At 44.4% G+C, this 20,533-nt stretch overlaps 1 protein-coding gene across 1 annotated transcript; it reads right to left on the bottom strand.

The window, feature by feature from the left end:
* Positions 1-1,415: 1,415 nt before the first annotated feature.
* Positions 1,416-5,846, bottom strand: errfi1a (ERBB receptor feedback inhibitor 1a). Its single transcript, XM_084035629.1, has 4 exons — positions 5,662-5,846; positions 3,012-3,218; positions 2,764-2,852; positions 1,416-2,559 (listed from the first exon to the last, which is right to left on the bottom strand). The coding sequence occupies exons 2-4, from the start codon at positions 3,161-3,163 to the stop codon at positions 1,445-1,447; spliced, it is 1,356 nt and encodes a 451-aa protein (XP_083891755.1). The 5' UTR covers positions 3,164-3,218; positions 5,662-5,846; the 3' UTR covers positions 1,416-1,444.
* Positions 5,847-20,533: the final 14,687 nt, after the last annotated feature.

Raw genomic sequence — 20,533 nt, 5'->3', positions numbered from 1 at the left:
GCCAAAGTCTCTCAGACCACACCCACTGCAATCATGTAAGGCAGGAATGCATGAGCAGAACAGGAAAGTCTGTGTCAGGTAGGTAAACCCTGCACCGTCTTTGTAATGCGTATGTATTAATAGGTTAGCCCAACATCTCCATGAGCAGAGATCTCTGTGATCTAAAAATCTCTATTTAAGGACATCCGGTTAGAACCGACTTTGTCCTACTCTTTTACTCCTAAGTGTACCTGAATTTAAAAAAACTGTGAGATCACATATGGAGCTGGTTACCTCATCCTGTGTAGATTATAATTTCAGATTTTGCCTTTATTAATGGGGAGTATGTGAAATATAGGATATATATATATATAAAAAAAAAAAGGGAGGTAGTACTTGAGGCAAATTAGTTCCAAGCAACGACTCACAGCTTGACCAAAAATAAGCTCATCCGACTGTTTGATGGAATTTCAGTAAGAACAGCATACATTCACTTTATGTTCAACAGGCCAATTTCTGTGCAACAAAACAGACCTGGACACCGAAAGATAGCATCACTAAAAAAAAAAAAGAAAAAAAAAAAAAAAGGGGGCTGTACTCAAAAGCAGGCGCTGCAAAAATAAGCAGAGCACAGTAACAAGTATGGTTGACAGTTTCCTACCAATTGTAGAAAGTCATATTTTTTCTAAATGTCTCACCAGAACACTTTTCCAACTGATGCTCACATGCACATTTACACCAACACATCCACACACGTACATGCACACAGACACACACGTCAACAACACTCAACCACACCGTATAAGCTGCACTAGACATTCCAATGGAAACATGCGTAGCTACCAGGTAATGTACCCACCTCTTAGTACAAAATGTACCGTGTGGGAAACATTTATATTTACACAGATATAATGGACTGAGTAAGACTGAAACTTCATCAAGGCAAGGAAACCATATCAGTGTCCATATATAATAGCAAACAGAAAAGAGATTTGTGTGCTAGCATCCTTCATTTCGTTAAAAATTAATTGCATTTAGACTTCATATTATCACAAAACATCCTCAACCTTCCAGACACAGAAAACACTAAGCACATGAGGTTCAAGGCCTGCTTGTACCTTCTGACTGTACCACGTCATCAGCAAAAACAGCACAATATTGAATGTCATGAAATTAAAAGAAAAAAAAAAAACTATCAAAAATAAGCTCTACAATGTTGAATCACAATCTATAGTCTGAGATAGTTTTTACATGAAGTATCTCGGTTGTGATAGCTATTCCAACATTACCAGTAACTGAATACAGTGCGCACAAACCCTGTGTGTTCAGAATACACAGGGAATTAAAAAAAAAAAAAGGAAAAGCAGCAGTTTGAGGGTTGTTAGCATCCAGTTTCACCATTTTCTTTTTCAAGTGGTTTTTGCTCATGTACAGTAGAGTCCTCTGCTACTTCCACTAAAACTTTTCAAACTAAATCCACATGTGCTTTCCTCCTGGTGTGACAGTCCCATTCTGAGTCTGATACATCTGTATTGCGAGTTGCAGGGCTTTCCATGACCCGGAGAAACCTCTCTACACAAGGGGAGTCCACGAAAGCCGGCCGCTGAGGCAGGAGATAATAATGTGTGGTGCTGGCCTTCTTGCCGTTCTCCAGAACAGGGAGGATGCAGGGGGAGCCCTCACTGTTCTGTCTCATTAGACCCCGACAGCTGACATATTTGGGATCAGGTGCAAAGCTTTGGGTTGTGGGCATCACACCATTAATGTATGTTGGGAGGCTCTTGGGGCTGGGGGTGCGGGAGCTGCATCTGGACAGAGGTTCCCTTGGGGGCACCTTGGGCGGTCTGTCCTCATCGCTGTATGCGCCAGACGAGACCTCTGCTGACCAGCGGCGGTAGTCTCCTGTCTTGAACGGTCGTGGGGGGATAGGGGGTGGCACCTCCGCCTTATCCATACTTTGGGTGTGGCGTTTTTGGCACGTGAGGCGCAGCAGCGAGGGTTTGTTAAGGGATCCGGCCGGGCCGGAGTGCGAGCGTCTCAGCCTCCTCTGAGCTTTGTCCTGCTGTCTCTGACAGACCACTGGCTCAGGTGGTTCCTGTCGCTGCACCTCATGCTGTTCTCGCACTTCCTGTGGAGGATGTGCCTGATGGTGCTGTTGGGGCTGCCTCGGGCTTTGCGGTCCCAATGGGCCGTCGTAGTAAGCATAGTTAATCTGCCCACAGTCCCTGAAGCTCCTTCGACTGGGGACTCCATATCGAAAAGGAGACGATTTGGAACACTGATCAGATACCAGGCAGCGACTGTCGTCTGAACTTGTGAAGAATTCTACCTCGTTGTCCATGGCCTGCTCAGGGGACATGTCCGTGTGTGGCGGGATGGGAGGCAGAGGCTTGGAGCATCTGCCGGGCGTCTGCGGCGGACTACTGCACTCGTACACCGAAAGCCTCTGGAATGAGGGGACCACCTGGTCGTCATCGGCAGGACTTGGGGTGGATGGTTCAGCACTGCAGGACAGGGAGAGATGGGAGGGCCGGGACTTCTTTGGAGGTAATCTCTGTGAGCTGGGACTGTGTTTCTGTCCTGTCAGAGAGGAAATAACAATAACATTAATGCCACATTATTAATTAAAATCAAATGAAGTAAACCTTTATTACATCCTGTAAAAAAGGACTACAAGCTTTCTCTAGATTTCTGGGAAACCACTTTCAGAATGTATGTAGCAGATGATTCAAAGAAACACATCCAAAGCAGCATTTGTGTATTTCAGGAAGCTCCTGGACTTACTTTCATTACTTAGAGATGGTGGAGGTGGCACTTTATGTTGGACACGATAGCGGTGATCCGAGTGTGCAGTGTCCATACTGAAGTAGAAGCTGTTAAAAAAGAAAGAAATTGATAAGTACCAGTTTAAATAAACCACATAATGGTAATATACAAATCTCAGACTGAACTGAAACATAAAAGTGAAGTATGTCATGCTGTTAAAGCATCTTCCCCTAACGAACTGCTAGTCTTGGCCTCTGAACACTCACTTGTCCACCTCGTGCCGATAGCTGCAGGACGGTTTGGATCCAGCCATGCTGTGACAGTAGCTGGCCCTCAGGAAGGGGTTTTCTATGGGAAAAGAGATCTCCTGGGCAGTCAGGCCCACTGTGGACATGCTCCAGGCACACTCGGGTCGCATCAAAGTCAGGAAACACTCAAGATTGCCCGGCTGGCTGTCTCTGCTTCTGGTGTACCTGTAACACAGCCAAGACACATCCATGAATGACAGCGAAAGGAGGCTGAAAGCAAAAGCAGATGAAGAGAAACAGAACATGTGGCAGCACATTGTAAAACACTCTCAGAACGCAGAGCCCACATCCTTCACCGAAGGAAGACATGCAGTCCTGATATCAGAATGGAGGGCAAATTATACAGATCTCCCCTTTCTGCTGCCCACTGTACCAGAGATTTAGTTATGGCCTCGCGCTTTGTGATTCTTTTCCTTCTAAGACGACAATCCTTTGTGAATCAACAAAAGCTCGCTTGGAAAACCAACACACGGAAAGGACAGAGCACTCAACACTCAAACTTCTGTCAGAAGCATTCAGTTGACCCAAATAAGAATCAAAGATCTTGATGTAATAATATCTCTCTTTGTTCTTTCGGTGTTCTTTATTTAACTTTATTCCTTTGACAATGTTTAAATCGATAGATAAACACAAGCATTAATCTTCACCAGCTCACTGTGGGATCTTTACACTTCAACTATAGCCGGAGATTCTATAAAAGCCTAAATTCAACACAGCAGTCTCAGGTGTGAACTCATTAATCAACTTCTATTTGTACAGACGGGGGCCTCCACTCTTAATACGTTTATTTTAAACCCGGACAGTGCTGCGCTCCGGTGCTGCGATCTCGCTTGTACTGAAGAGCAGAGGAAGGGGCTCCTCCAGTTACCAAAGATATACCTGATGTTGCAAGAACTCCTCAAGTCAAATGACCTGAATGTTCGTGTCATGTCAAGTATGTGTCAGAGCTGAGTCAAACAATGTGCACAATATTCAGAGGGGAGGAAACCCGGCAGCATATTCATTTTTATGGGGTAGGCGATACACCGGATGTAAAATGTGATCCGATATTTTTCCTTCACAGTTCAGCACGTCACAATTTTGTTTGGAAAATGTTATATAAATGTATGCAGAGCCTTTAGATTTTCACCCACGTGTGTCATGACTAACTCAAGCGTCTTTTCTGTACACATCCGAGTTCCCAACGTCACCAGCCTTGCATTGTTGCGGCAAATCCTCTCATGACAACAGCACGCTATCGCAAGTCCTACTTTTCAGAATGCGGCAAAACAGGTGCATCCATCGGCCATGGTGGTCATCTCCTCTGGACACCGCAAATGAGGTGCGTGCACACCCGGAGACACGCTGTCCTCCTTATAATGCTGGGGTGATGACTGAGGAGAACACGGCCCCCTCGTTCCCGGTCTCCTATGAGCCATATTTACGCGCTGCCCTGACAGCTGGTGAGAAACAAAGCTCTAAAACAACAGGAAGCCCGGGGCATCAGCGCGAGCCAAACTGCCCAACAAGGCATGCGATCCCCCCATGCCCAGGGCCGTCGATTCGGTTCGGCGGGGATGGGAAGCAACATGATCCTCGATAATGAACCCCAGGGGCTTGTGCTTCCTCTCGCAACAGGTGCAAAGACTGTTCATCCTGGCAGTTAACTCGTAGGAAGATTACGGGCAACGGGATTAAACAAATGATGTGTCATGCAGAGCATTAACCCTCTTCAGGGGTAATTGACTTTCAAGTTAATTCACCATCATTTGAGGCCAGATGACATGCGCCTATATATGGTCAGGTCTGGATTTTTTACAAATAGGTGGACAATGAGAGCGTGAGGATAACACATGGTCCATGAGTGCTGGGGAGGAAGAGGTCTGGTGGGGTGAGCGCTGGTGTAGAACATCAGGAGATAGCCTGCTGCTGTTGATCCGGGATAGTAGTAGTCACACACACACACACACACACAGACAGACCTTGAAAGAAGGAGTTCACACCCCGCTCACGACACCCCTGCAGCGGTTTCCGAGCAACCATACCCGCTCTACCTGTGCGGCAAGCAAACAGCGCGCACACCCCCTCACTTTACCGGATTGAGATAATAATGGTTAAAAGCCCTCTAGCAGGCAGGTGACTCACACCACAACACACACGGCAGCTATCTGGCAAGGCCAGAAGGGATGATACAGAATGTTATTTCCCCCTTTTTGTTTAAGCGGAAAAAAAAATACACCAATATATACATATATATTATGGATAAATTAAAGATTAAAACGCAGGTTGGGCTACATGTTTGCAATCGATTAAAAAAAGTGATTTGAGGGGTTAAACTATGTACATCCATCATTTAAAAAATAGTCACTGTACACATATTCAAATTTGACAAATTTCTAGTTCATTTGTTTTGTTGTTGTCAGAATTAAACATGTCTGTTTAAAGACACGGTGCTCCCCTGAACGGCTTAGACAATCAAACACAAATATAAAACCAATGAGCCTGACCGCGGTGGTGCACCAATCAGTGGGTGCCTGTCGTGTTGGCACCAACATACAAAACAATAGACAGACACGAGCTCTTAACGGCGAGCCAACATCGGACATTTCAAATCACACTCCGAACTCACCCAAATAACTCCGCGGGGCTCCTCCGCTGACTCACTCCTACACTCCTCTCTGTTTAGGGGGGGGGGGATATACCTTCCTCGGGGTTTTCTTTGATTTATTTGGGTGTATAGTCGTCCGGCCGCATCAGGGGGGGACGGAGTGCCAGCGATTTGGTGGCGCTCCGGCTAAACTGTGACACTTTTAAGATAAGTCTAGTATTGTAGCGAGCAACGTCCTATAAGCTCCACCACACGAGAGGAGCGCTGGCTCCGCCCCCCAACACTTGCCCCTTAAAGGCGCAGTGCTCCTTTTCTGCAGCCTACGTGCAGCGGGAAGAGCTGGACGAGCTGGGCGCTTAATGGGGGAGTGCAGGGGCACCCATGAACGTATACACGGGTCTAATTCAGGCGTTAAATTAACTTGGTGCGATCAGATGCAACCACAGATAAACCTGCTCCAGTGGGACAGCAGAGGATATAGTAAACACCTCAGCAATTAGACTGTTAGAATATGCAGCCGGCTCTGTTAATAGGCTACATTATCATACAGCTCAGTTGGGATTGGTTGATGCAGTGGAGTGATGTTAACTCTGTATACTGTGCAGTGCGGCGGTAAAAGTAATAATTATGAGCTGACACACCGTGCTGTTGGTTTAGCTTCCCATTGCGATGACCTATATTACAGCTCCAATGCGTCTCCTGTGCAACAGCGAGCGTACGTGCTTGCAAGTTAAAAAAATCAAACCGCACGGGTCTGCAGGGAGACAGAGGCGGTAATGGGGATGGCTCCGGGTTAGATAACGCAGACCTACGGGCAAAGCAACACAGATAGAAACACTCTTATCTGCACAGCTGCTAGCTGAATGGAGCCCATATTGTTTAGCTGCTCACTTATCAGATCAGATTCAGATTCTTTTTGCTGGACCTGTTCTCTGTTTACCTGACATGAGGTTCACTTAAACACGGCACAATTATAAAACCCAGACAACACGGTCGCTGTAAATAGAGTTTTTATTTGTTTCAGTGGAGGGTCATATGCGAATAATCTTGTATGTGCCATCCCTCAGGCTCACACCCTCTACTTCCTGTCACTTAGCCTACTTAGATCTTAAGTGGTGTTGTATTAACTATGTCACCTAACCTAACCGGGCTATACAAACCCAACACTGACATGCACGCTAACCAAACACGGCGATACAATGGCTACAAACAACTCGTGAGTTGAATCAATAGTGGCAGAAAGCAGAGGTGTGTGCGGAGAGAGAACAGAGTGTTCTTGTGCCTGAGTTCGTAAATCCTTTACAGCTCAGGCACAGGGGGGCCCCCCCAAACCCAAAAGGCTTATCATTACATGGACCAGGCCATTGCTAATCCCACTTTATAATTTCAGGCACATTTTTGGGATTCCCTGGGCCAGTTGTGACCAGCAGAGGAAGGGGTTTTGGGTCAGTGAGGTTTACAGTTTGTGTTTTTTGATTATTAATGCCTTAAATACTTGATCTGGTGGATGGTGCAGGAAATACTCACCTATAACAATAAAGGTACTTTTGTAAAAGTGAGAGCAATGAAAGTACAATTCAATAAAGCATGTTTGAATGTTTCTTCCTGACTTACATCTCTGAATCTGTTAAGCTCTTTCCATGTTTCACCAAACAGTCACAGACACAGAAAAATAGGCTCCACTTCAAACTGTCTCTCCTCCCACATCAGCCTCCCTCCCCTCCCTGCTTGTGAGCCACATCGTGATGTCATCCGTCACAGGAAGTTCCTTATAAAGTTAGTCAGGGAGGGAAAAAAAAAAGAAAAAAAAGTTTGTCAGGGAGGGAGATAAGCACCCACAGCCAGAGGCAGCTCTGATGAGTTTGAGATGACAGAGAAATTGTGTCAAAGAGGATATCCTCTGGAAAAATGATGCTGCCTTTTCTTTGCTTCTGCTTCATGACTCACACTGAGATTTATCCACCACATCCAGCATCCTCCCGCCCCCGAAAAAAAGTGACACCTTCGGTTCGTTTTCCTTTCAGCTGCACTTGGCGCGGAAAGGAATTTCTCTTAGTGACTCGCGCTCCGATACAATGGTATACTTATGTAGCGACGCTTCCGTCTCTGAGCTTCTTATGTCTCTCACCAACAGGAAGGGTGGAGTTTAGTTGGAAAAGAAAAGAAAAAAAAAACCCCTCTATCATCACTGTAAATGATCTATTCACTATGGAGGTCACAGCATTGATTGCTCCTGCCTGCTGAGGTAATTGAATTACGTGCATAATTAGCCTACGTCCAAAGTTCACACTGATATAAACACAGCAGCGGAAGGTTCAGCGCTGTAGTAAGATGACGTCAAGCCTGTGTGTCAAATTTCACTACATAGGTGTTGTAGGTATTTTTCTACTTAACCCATAGTTAAGTAAAACTAGGGTTAAGTAGAACTATATAATCTGTATGTAGCCTTTTATATTTTTATCCCTAGTTAAACTATTCATTTGACAGAAAACTTTCAAAACCTTTAGAAAAACAATCTAATTCACTTCCATTATATTTGGTTCATGGATAGAAATATATCTAAAAACTATGAGGAAGGATGTGGAGTAAGTAAGAAAACATGAATGTTAATGTATTTGTCAATTGTAAAACAATTTGTGACTCTAGAAATAATGAAGTCTTCATATTCATTCATATAAGCATAGACAGTGTTGGTCAGTTCTTAACGATCCACAGAGAAATGCAACAGTAGCCCACAGAAAACATACATTTTTCACGCCGTCGACGAGCTGCGTGTCCAGCCGCTGTAGCTGGGAGCACCGCAGCCGAGGCTCAGGCTGACACAGCGCCGTGTATTACTTCTGGATCGTGGTTTGGTCTGGCAGACCCACACGCACTTGGCTGCTGCCGTGGAAACAAAACACAATTCCCCAAGCAACGGGCTGTCATCTCTCACTACAATGTAAATATGACCATATTAAAGCACTCCTCCTTGTTAACCATACCAAACTCCTGAGAATCCGCCAGCTGCTTCACTTATTAATCACTTCCTGCGTTGGTACAAATACTTCTGGGAAACGGAGGGATTTCATCGTAAATTGCCTCACGCGCAGGTATTTTTCTATTTCGGAGAGCAATATAATCAAAAGCAGCAATAACGAGTCATCATTGCATCACTCCTCGACATTGTTATGTTGAGTGGTTCAAGTGCGGCCATAGCCTGCTGTTAGTAATGGGTGGAGCGAGCCACACCGCCTCCTTGATGATGACAGGGTGTGTTTAGTCTCCATGACCCGAGGATCACTTCAGACGTAGACTGGGGGAGTTACTGGCAAGCTCATCCTCTGACTGAGGCTGAATTAAAGTAGTGATTATGATGGCTGAATATTAGTGAGGCTAACATACTGTAATAATTCTTCTTTTTTCTTGTGTAGGAGTAAAATGAATGGGAACATATACTCACAGTCACACATAATCCCCTATGCAGACACCCACAAAAAAGGCTCTCAGTTGTGTGTTTGGGGAGAAGCTGTGAAAACGACAGCTGTGGCGTGATGGAGAACGTCACGCTGATTTGACTTTCTACAGCCGCTGGTTCGAAGCCAACTCTGCTCACAGGCTGCACCACTGGAGCTCCACAGGATTGACTGACACAGATGGAAGCCTGCTCCTAATATGCCTTGTTTCCGGCCTCACAACTCATATTCAGTGTACAGAACATCAGCCCACGTTTGCCTACATTTTCTGTTCTGGCTGCATTATTCAATCCTAAAGGGTCTTGCGAGGAAAAAAAACATTACCCCTCTCCCGCAATGTAACGCCTGTATTGAATTTCAAACGTCCAAAACAGGAGTTTCTGGCATTTGGCCGATGACTATGCCAGGTTTCCGGTGTTTTTGATGTCAGCCTGTAGAAGAGTACATTCAGGTTTTTTCTTAATGTAGCAATCTATTAATCTTAAGTAACAACTGATTGCTGGGGGAATTCCCTCTTCCCCTGACTTCCTGGTTGAGCTTCACTCAGGAGGGATATTAGAAACACAGCACACAGCAGGACCCAAGGCCAACGGCTCTGCTGATAAAGATTTCAGATGTTCTCCACGAAAGAAGATCAGCAGGCTTGCCATCAAAAGGGGACACTTCTAAAGGAGTAAGGTATAAATCAGCAGCCACCGGGTTAAGAAAGCATTGCTCTCTTGGTGCACTAAGAGGACAGGAAAAACACATGTTTCTTTAGTGGAGGATGCAGTACACAGATGAGCTGCACTTAGTGAAGTGAACAAGTCCTATCTGCCCATTTGTGCGTGCGTGTGTGAATGAGTGCATGTGGCAGGGTCTGATGACAGGGACTGAGTCATTCTGGGCAGAGCATGTGCTTTGTCAGAGTGCCTTTTGTTCCATTCACACATGGATTTAGGGCCCCTGATGAAGTCAGCCAGACTACCTGATCTGGCACATTAATTCCCCACAACAGAAATGCCCCGGATCACCGCTCACACAAGCCTCTTAACGAGCGAGCTCACTGGTTCAAGAGAATGCAGATGAGGTCCAGCTCCCAATTTCCATCCCCTGCGAGCGGTTTGACTGTGCAGACGCATATGTTGGAGGCAAAATGTGGCGCTCCAGGGGGAGAACCGTGCTTGGATGGAAATGCAGTCCCGTCCTAAACCCAATCATCAGGTTACGTGGACTAAAACAGCCCTGGGGCTACATGCTGAAAGCTAATGAATAATTAAACTGCCATCTACTCTGCACCATTTGTGCCTTTTCTCAAGAGTTAATGCAAAGTCCCCATGGTGTTATATTGGAGAACACAGAACTCTGGACAGAAACGCTTCATCAGTGTGTTTATTAGAGATCCCTTTTTTATTATTATTTTAGTGTTTAACTTTGTAACAAAAAATACAGAGAGAGGTGAAGGAAAACCCTAAATAATGTGGTGCTCGAATACAAATAAATTAATTTGAAAACCAGACAGACGTTGCTGTGAGCAGTTTCATGAGAACTATTTTCTTTCAACCAAAGGTCGTACATGAGACTGGTCTGTGGACCATCTAGAGTAATCGGGTGACGGTTTCTGGAAAGAGACATTGCTGTTTTTCAAACGGTGAGTGCCATCTAGTTCCGTTATATTTGAGAGAAGGCAGAGATCTCCGTAACTAGGCAACTCACACCAAAACAATCTAGTCGGACAAATAGCACCACAGGTAAGAAGAAGAATATGTGTTTTTGAATTGGGGTGAAATATGTCTTTAAGGCTGAGCTAAAAGAAAAATAGTAATGAATACTAATAATTAAATAAGAACGAATAAAAGGAAATGACGCTGAAAACAACAGAATGTTATGGCCTCAGCAATCAACAGACTTCAACCCATCTACATTGAGAGCAATGACATGTTATCATCTATATTTTCATATTGTATCACATTTACTGGACTTACTCCTTAACCAACCGGAAGATGATTCATATACCACAAAACCAAAGAGAAAATAGAGGCTTCACAGGAGCCACCTTCACTGCTCCATAAATTTAGCTCTGGGTGGAAGAACATTCAAAGTCAAGTTTAAATAAGAACTGTAATTATCTTGGAGCTGGCGGATCATTCTCTATAAATAATGAGTTATCACCGCTGCACCCTATTACTTGGGTGCAACAGTGTAATTCTCATTTAGCTTCTGCAATGCTTTGTCCTGCAGGTCTAGTGTGAATTCTGTGAACTAAGCGTTTCTAACAGCAGGGTTTGCCAGGACGGACAGCTTATGTCTGATGAGGTGACGGAATGCAGAATTAACCATTGTTATGCCTTGTAAACTTGAATCTCAGTTTATCCTTGCCTTCTTTCTGCCTTCCGGCAAACCCTGCAGACACTCTCCTCCCTGCGCCGCTGTGGTCCCTGGCAGGAAGTGAATCCGCCAGGGAGCCGCCCCAGACCAAACACAGCAATGGCCTCTGGAGCCTGAAGGCGTGTGGGAGGTGTGCACCGAGCTCACAGGGCACAATGTGCTCGTTACTTCCTCATCAAGTAAAAAAACAGATTTCTCTGTATACACAGACTTGCACATAAACTCATATTGACTCACTGAAAAAAAAAAAAAAATCTGTGCACATGCTTGAGTTGACACACATGCAAACGCTGAAGTCAAACATTTTCATTTTCAGATTTTCTTTCACGCTTCAAACAATACTTTTCAGAGCAGTAGTCTATACTTAACACCCTCTCCTCACAAATCTCCCTCTAAGACTATATTTACAGTAAAGCCTATGCTATAATAACTCCATCATTTGGGACACGCCCCAAATCCCCTTTTACCGACAAGCATGGCGAGATCCGCTTCGCAGGAAAAAGAGATATCACACCCACATACGTGTGTCTCTGACCTCAGACTGCCTTTGTTGAAGGACTGGCTTTAAATAGGGGCTCACGTCGAAGCGGTTAAGACACATCGTGGCACTATGCTTGCGTTAAAGCTTGTGCGTTATCTCTTGTGACCCGAACCAGGCCCAAACATGTCTGTCTTCGGAAGACATTTTCAAAAGAATTAAAGAAAGGAATGATTTCTGTAGTTTTACCAGAGAAAACAAATAGCGTCCCATTTAGTACGCCGTGTTTAGCATTACTACTGACTCATAACTTATGTCTCTCTCTGACTTAATCCTTCTTGATAATTGGCCTTAAGCACAAAGTTTCAGATTAAAGCATGGGTAACTTTCCATGAGCATGAGTGTCTGTGACGTCTGAGACATCGGTATCTGTGTCCTTCATTTGTAGGTGATAATAGCCGGCAATCCAATTACCAACCCTGTTTCCTTGACAAGGCTAACCTTGGCTATACTGACCAGCGACGATAGTCTTGACGCATCCGCTTCTTACTCCGGTATTTTATCATATCCATTTCCGTAACGCTTATCTGCCGACAGGATGGGGAGCCTAATGTTTAGTCAAACCACAAACGCACGTATGATTGCGTTTGCCCACAGATTGAGCCTCTCAGGCCACCATCGTGTCATGAACGAGAGACAGGACACACAGCGTGATCGACAGGCCAGACAAATAAAGCGTGCTCTCTTTGAATGTCCACTCAGAGTTTAGACTGAAAGTAAGCATCTTGAAACAGCAGAAGCCGACAGGAGTCTGTCAACTAATCACAGCTACTTGGCCTTGATGAGTGAATGAGGGTAAAGTTGCAGTTTATATGAGTTTTAAACAGGTCTTTGGCGCATGAACATGATGGTATGTTATAGACTCCTGCTGTACATATAAAACAACATGCTGCTGCACAGTGAGTGCTTTGAGCTTATCCTTTATAGTTACAGTCTTTCTTTTAAGTTACCTTGCAACGTGTTCCCACCAGGACCCACCAATTAACTCCATGCTCATTAAAGTGCTGAAAGTAGCTCCTGTGAAATACTGTGTGGGTTGCTGCGAAATCCAAACAAATCCGTGTAACATCTAACAGATTAAGAACAAGGTTGAGATGTCTGTTCACTATATGGGGATGAAAGTAGAGATGTAAAAGGTATTTTTACATTAAAGTCTGCTACCATCGTTTCCTATTTGTAATGGTGAGGGGAAGCGGGGCGGGGGCTCTTCTCTCAAACTGTGCCCAGCTCTAACTAGTGGATGCATACCAAACTCCAGGCCAGATAAGATTGGTAGTCATTGAAAGAGGTCCAAAACACCCAGCTCTTCCCTCCCCTGTTCCGACAGCTCCTTTCAGGGATATCTCTACTTGGCCCTCTATCAGGACAGGAAGCACCCAGCCAAGAGAGACAACAACAGCCCTGCTTCCTCTCCCCGGCCCGAGGATATTGAGCTAATGGGAACTAGATAAAGCGCCCTGGGAAACTGAAATGTGTTAAATTTGGGTTTATAAGTGTTCACATGCACGTACAGTATGTTCGCATGCACTTGTGTCGTCGCAGGCGTGAGAGTGGGACAGATAAGTCAGCGGGGGGGATGAACAGCAGAGCTTAGAGCGCAGGCAGCACTTCATGGGAGTGTGTCAGCATGTTGTTGGCACTCCGTGTGAGAAGAAGCAGACACGACCCTAGGTGTGTTTTCTTAGTCCCTGGTTGCCTGTTACTCAGAACAACAGCAGACACACAGGGGAAGAAAGGCTTTAAAAAAAAAAAAAGAAGAATCAGACAGACAGCAGTCTGATGGACACACTGGCCTGCAGCGAACACCTTACTTGTACAAGAGCACAAACACCACTCCCTGCTGTCTTCTAGGCTTTTGTGTTTGCATAGGCACGTGTCCACGTGACGTAACGCAGATCTCTCATGTGACATGGCCGGAGCCTGGCAAACAGAGCCGTGTCATGTTCTCGTGAAGCCAGTGTCGTATTGGTGATATTCATACACTCCTCGTCAAAATCATGGTTAGGAAGTGATGATGTATTTCTTGGCCTAAACATCCATCGCTCCCCCCAACAAAAAAAAAAAATCAGCTTGATGATTCACATGGGAAAGAGGGGGTTTGAGAGGAAGGGTGTGAGGGGGTTTGAGAGAGATGGGTCAGGGAGTAGTCACAGGAGGGAAGCCACCCACACTCACCATGAAGGCTTGACTCATGCGGTTTGGTTGGCACACAGCTGTGGGACAGGGACGTTACACCGGGTCTCCTCGCCAGGATGTGCTGCCGGCCCCCGGAGCAGAGCCGAGCGTCCAAATCACTGACAGCAGCTCTCATCACTGGAGCCACGCTGACTGGCGACTGATTAGAGAGGACAAACAATTATCTAAATCATGACATACAGCCCTGCAGAGATCACGCAATGTCAGAGCTTCTAGTCATGCTCGTTGTCATGAGTGTCACTCCTTGTACAGCGAGGGTGTGTAGCATGCTTCAGCAGTGAATAACTGAGCCCTGCAACACCTTCTGATTCTGTTTGTCTGATCACTTCTTTTCCACATTAAAAAAGACCATCCTTCAAGTATAAAAAAAGATGTATAAGCGTATGTTTTGTACTGTGTTTGAACAGTAGTGACATACACTGTGGACTGTTTGGCACATTGTACTTGTAATTTCATATTCACGTTGCATAACAGGCTGGATCATTTTTGTGTGGTGATCAGAGGAAAATGACTTTCTTCCTGAAAGATATCGCCTTCCTTGCCATGTCAGAGTAAGACATGTGAGAGAACTTTAGGAGTATGAGCTGTGGTGCAATCTCCTTTCTATGAGTAGGTATTGTTCCTGTACCAAGCTAGCCATTAACATGAGAGGTTACGAACGTATGTAACACCTGATGTTTTGTTGGTTTTAGCACCTGGCCTCTCTTTCCTGTTTTCATCTTGCTGTGTCCCTGGTCACTTTATGTACACTCTGTTTCTCTCCTGCTTGTATAGCTAAGCTGATAAAACCCTCCCTCCTATGGACACTAAGATAAGAACCTGTGATTATGACATCTAGAATAGTGAGCGTGCACTCTTAGGGCAGGACACACATGTGGTCCGTATAAATCTGTTATTACCAGCTCTCCCAGGGCTTCAGAATGTTTCCTGATAGGATATGTCGAAACCTTCTGTGCCTACGGAAGCCACCCGGTGACACACAATGTAAAATCTTTCCTGGAGTGCAGGCTGTGTATGGCTTGATTAGTCAACAGTCCAGGGGCCAAGTTGTGTTTGTCACTACGATAGTGAATTAAGAGCAGGTACCAGATCTAGTGTTAGTCAGCTAGGCCAGATGCAGAAAACTAGAGACCTGGACGAGAACAACACAGCTCTGGAAAGTTGGTGGAATTACATATTCTGATTTTAAACACACAATGTGAAAAAGATTGAAAGACCATCTTAAAGAGATTACTGAAAAAAAAAAAAAACGTTTTCATGATTTGTCATTGTTCCGAGCCACAATGTTCCAAAAAGTCTGGGAAAAGTTAAACAGTCAGGAGACAGCTCATATTGGAGGCTTCTCATTGGAGAGACCCTGGATCCAAGCATGCCGTCTTGTTGGAATAATATTGTGGCAAACATGTGTTTACAGAGCTCCCCGTTGTGGTAAACATGGATTTAGAAAAGTCTGACAGCTTTTAAACTCCCACCACCCACACTGTCTCATAAAGGCAGGACGTGGTTGAAAGTACCACTTGAACTGGGCGCAGACCTCCTTGCCGCATTTTGTGCGTCTGACTGATTTGAGTCTAGTGTTTCATACAAATACAAAACCCATGCATTGTTTGTTTTACTTGTTGCCCTAGTGATAGTGGCATCTCTCAATAGTTGACCTGAATAGATGTAATGGGTGAAGCGCTGGGCACAGCTTGATTACCTTTGGTTCTGCTTTACTTATGAGAATAGAAATGGATAAGACTGTACTGTACAATAATGGAAAATCAATCCCGGCAGATAAATTATACTCTTATGTTTATTTGCTCTCAGTACCAAAGAGTTTCTTTCAGCTGCTAATATATACTTACATTGCGGCTGTCCACCAACCTTTTTCCTAAATAAGACCTTTCCAATACTTCAGTTCAAAATTAGATGGTCACTTTCAGTGCTGAGTGTATGATTGGTAGCTCCGTCCGGTGTGGAGGAAGGCTGGAGTGTCTGAATGTGGCATCGGGAGTCTGTTTCTGGAGTGACAGTGATGGAGAGAGACCAAAACATCCCCGAGCCGGATGGGGAAGGGTGGGGGCTGTTTGCTGTTTGTTTCTGGATCAGCAAGCTGTTCCTTTCCTGCTCTGTTAGCTATTTGATAGGCTGAGGGGTATATTGCCGTCATCTGATTGCTTTACAACCCGTTGGCACCAGACCGTCTGCCTCAGGTAGGATCTGCACCTGTGTGCTCAGCAAGACTGATAGGGCACACACACAAACTACACACAGGTCTGAAGACAGCCTCCGTCAGAGTACTTTATCAGTGTGAAGTGGGGAATTAGATGAGCCCATACTGTCACACACTGGAAAAGTGAATTTACTGTGCTGACAATACATACATTTGCTTGGTAACAAAATATAATTCATAATTTAAAACTAATTTACAAAGCAATGCAGTGAAGTCCAATAAAAAAAATGGTTGCATTATCAGGAAATCAAACTTCTCCAAAGGAAAAAAACTCTTGAAGAGGGCCCAAATGTTTGTCAGATAATCGTGGGGCAACACTGAAGGTTTGTCATCTGCGACTGGTTGGACCTGATCTGTCACTTGTATCTCTGTCCTCTCTCCGAGCACAGAGGGTGGGGTTTACCCCTGGCCTTTCTGTGCAGAAGAGTAAAAAAAAAAAAAGGTTTAAACTGAACGTCTCTGTCCATATAGTTGAGAAATTTTGTTTTGAAAAACATATCGTCTCTTTAATTCCACAATAAAGCTTTTTTTAAATGAAATTAATTAGGTTAAGTTATACTTTGCAGATTGTGTAACTACTAAAAGTATTTCACTAAAAGGATGAGAATAAAATGTGGCCACACACTGTTTTATATCCAGTCTACTGAGAAAGGAGGGCTGCTTATAACTACAATGCTCTGTCAATACACCTAGCGATATAGTTTATAAAACGTGTCACATACATTTCTAGCAGCTATGGTACATTCCTATCTTCACCATCTTTGATGCATGACTTGGATCCCCACTGCATGTACTCACTGAAGGAAGAAAAAAACAGGTCAGCATATTGAGCAATCAATTGGCACGGAGATTGTTGTGTGTCAGGCCATGCAAGTGTGCAGAAACATGTGCAAAAATTGCATTTTGTAACCTGAACGTGCATACATGTGCATCTCTGACTCTATGTCCACCAACATATGTTTATTTCTCTTAGTGAAATATGGTTTAATACGGCCAGATTTTGCAGATTGAGGTTATACTGAGCGAGTCAAACTTGGCCTCTCTCTGTACTAAGCATGTATTTAAAGAAAAAAAAAAAGTCAAACAGGAAAGTCAGGATTTATGAAAGCAGAAAAATGTGTTGCTGCAAGGTTAACCCAGTGTTGTACAGGAGAAAACGTACACACAATCTCAAAGCAAGAACCCCCCCTTTCATGTTACCATTATGGCCGCCTTCTAACCTCTGGACACAAGTACATGTGTTTCCATCACCTGTGGGTCTGTGCATATAAATGTGCACAGGCAGGGTCTCAGTGTGTCATATGGCTGCAGTTTACAAACAGAGTCAGTCCCCCGTTACCGGACACCGGAGCTATTCTAGCCTCCTCTTCCGATGCACACAATCCTAGTGTCCGGTCTCCATGTGGAAGTCTGCAAGCCAAGGTCACCGGGTCACATTCCTCAAGCTCTTTGGCATTCTGCCTGAGGGTTCAAGTAGTGTGGAAGTGTGTGCGTGCACATGTGTGTTTGTGTGGCGTGTGTGCATGAATTGTTTGTCTATCGTGCCACAAACTGCATTCTGTTAGAGGAGAGGTATTGCAAGTGAGTTCTGCACTGGTGCCAGATAGAGGGGCGCGCGCACACACACACACACACACACACACACACACACACACTGAGGTTGTATTTGAAATAAAGATCTTTAAAAGGGCATGTTATACAGCAGTGTGATGAATGTGGCTGTCTCCACTCTCCATACTTTCATAGTCCTGGTTGGCTGGGAGGTGAGTGCTATGAGAAACTGCTGTTTGCTCGAGGGTGGACACTGATCCTTCAGGATCAATTGCAGACAGACATATTTTAAGTCTATTTGGTTGATTTAGACTCTGTGTACTTGACACTTGAGTACACCAGCGGAAGTTAGGAGTCAGTGCGACACTACGGTGTGAGAAACTCAAAACGGTTTGGCAGCTAAAAAATCTAGTCCTAGAGATCCACCAGAGGCAGAGAGTAAAGAAATAAACAGATTTTTTTAAATAAATAAATATATATATATATATATATATATATATATATATATATATATATATATATATATATATATATATATATATATATATAGTTTTTTAAATAAGCTTCAGATTTATTATTTATTTATTAATTCTACTCTATGAAATACTCCATTCAAATAAGAAGCATGTTTATGTTGTAGCTTGTGGAGTTCTAAAGTAATGAATCATGTTTTTATAAAATTCTCAGGAGTCCTCAGGAGCTGAATCTTAATCTGTAAAATTACAAATAAAAACATTACATAGAAAGCCAACCAAGTACCTCCGAGAGCAACACTAACAGGATACACACAAACACACACACTGAGTATCAGAAATGGTGCTCCTCTGAACTGACGCGTTGGTTTTGATTGCCCAGTGAAGGAGGGGAGACCCTGACCTGGTCTTGTTTTCTTCCCTGTACAGAATCTCGAAAAGGGAGGAGCCACCACAATGAGCCCACAGGGGATGAGACACACAAACACACACACACACACACACACAGCAGATCCCTGTCTGTCTGGAGAGAGAGGGACGTGAGGCATGGGCGACCAGGACACTGCCCTTTTTTTCCTGCAACAACTGTGTTTACATGACAACACCAGTCAAGTGTAACACTGACTGTCAGCACCAGTCGGTGTTGTAAGGGTGTCTTGTTGATCAACTGATTATAGTGGAAACATGTGCAGGTTTTAAGTAATGGCACACTGTGAATGTTTATACATTTATCCTGAGGATTTCCAATAAATCAAATCCCTAGAAAAGAACCTGTTGTCTTCACTGGAAGGAAACCTTAGAGGGCAGTTTACCAAAATTGTCTTCACTGGACAGGAAACCTAGAGGGTACTTCAACATGTTTTCATGAGTGGAAAAGCACCCTAAAGGGCACTTCACTATGTGCTCTCCATTGGAGGGGCAACCTAGAGGGCCAGAAACCTGATATATGAAATAAAAAACATGAGACATGTTTTATTTACAATAGGACATTGGAGCCTGAACCCGAACAAGGCCATACCCCGGAGCTTCCTGGAGTTCTGTTCCCTGAAATTCCAAGAGTCCTGCCGGAAATCTAACATGAGGCAACAGGCCGCCCCCTTGAAAGGGTCGCAGAGTGTGAATAAGTCCACAGAGCGAACATGGTCGTGGCTGACAGACGGACTGAGTCAGCGCCGCATTCCAGTGGAGTCAACCATCCACTTTACCCTCAGCACACACACCCCTCCACACACATACCCCCCGACACACACACATACGCACACACACACGCACGCATCTCCTCTTTACACTGTTTTTCTCTTGCTCACACACATACTGTACACTACAGGTATACCTGGTCTTTACCATCCGATTTAGCCTGAAAACACCTTTCCCCTTTGCACTAATCAAAATCGTACGCATTATTTACAAACCTATATATTTTTCTAAGCACGTCACAGTCGGTATCGCTCGTGTACATATAAACAATACATGCCCAACGCACATCACACTTTTTTATAACTGCCAAACAGATGTACACATATGCAGTTTGATATCTTTTAGATCTGAAGAGTAGCGTGTCCCTGTTTCCTGGTTTGTCTACTAAACTCTCTCTCTATCACACACACACACACACACACACACACACACACACACACACACACACACACACACACACACACACACACACACACACACACACACACACACACACACACACACACACACACACACACACACACAGCTAAAGCAAAGTCTGGTGGTGAATAGCCATTGCTGGTGATTCACTCTCTCTCTCTCTCTCTCTCTCTCTCTCTCTCTCTCTCACTGAGCAACACGAGCAATTTAGCAGAAGGCAGGAAGAGAGGCCGACTGCTCACCTGATGTAAATTGATGTAAATGCATCACAGCCATTACAGTATATCCACCACAGCTGCTAATGGATGTAGATGCTCCCCCACGTCATCCGCTCATAGACTGATCCCCTCCCACATCCATCCAGTCAGTCCGTCTTTACAGGAACGGCACAGTTGCAACAGCAATTCTAACATTATTAAATAAAACAAAGGTAAAAATAAAAAGGAGAATTTCATTTTTTTTATAGTGTTTCAATAAATAC

The sequence above is a fragment of the Eutrigla gurnardus genome (assembly GCF_963514095.1).
Source record: "Eutrigla gurnardus genome assembly, chromosome: 2".
Taxonomy (NCBI): domain Eukaryota; kingdom Metazoa; phylum Chordata; class Actinopteri; order Perciformes; family Triglidae; genus Eutrigla; species Eutrigla gurnardus.
Note: the sequence above shows the minus strand (reverse complement) of the source record. Positions and strands in the feature narration are given on the sequence as shown.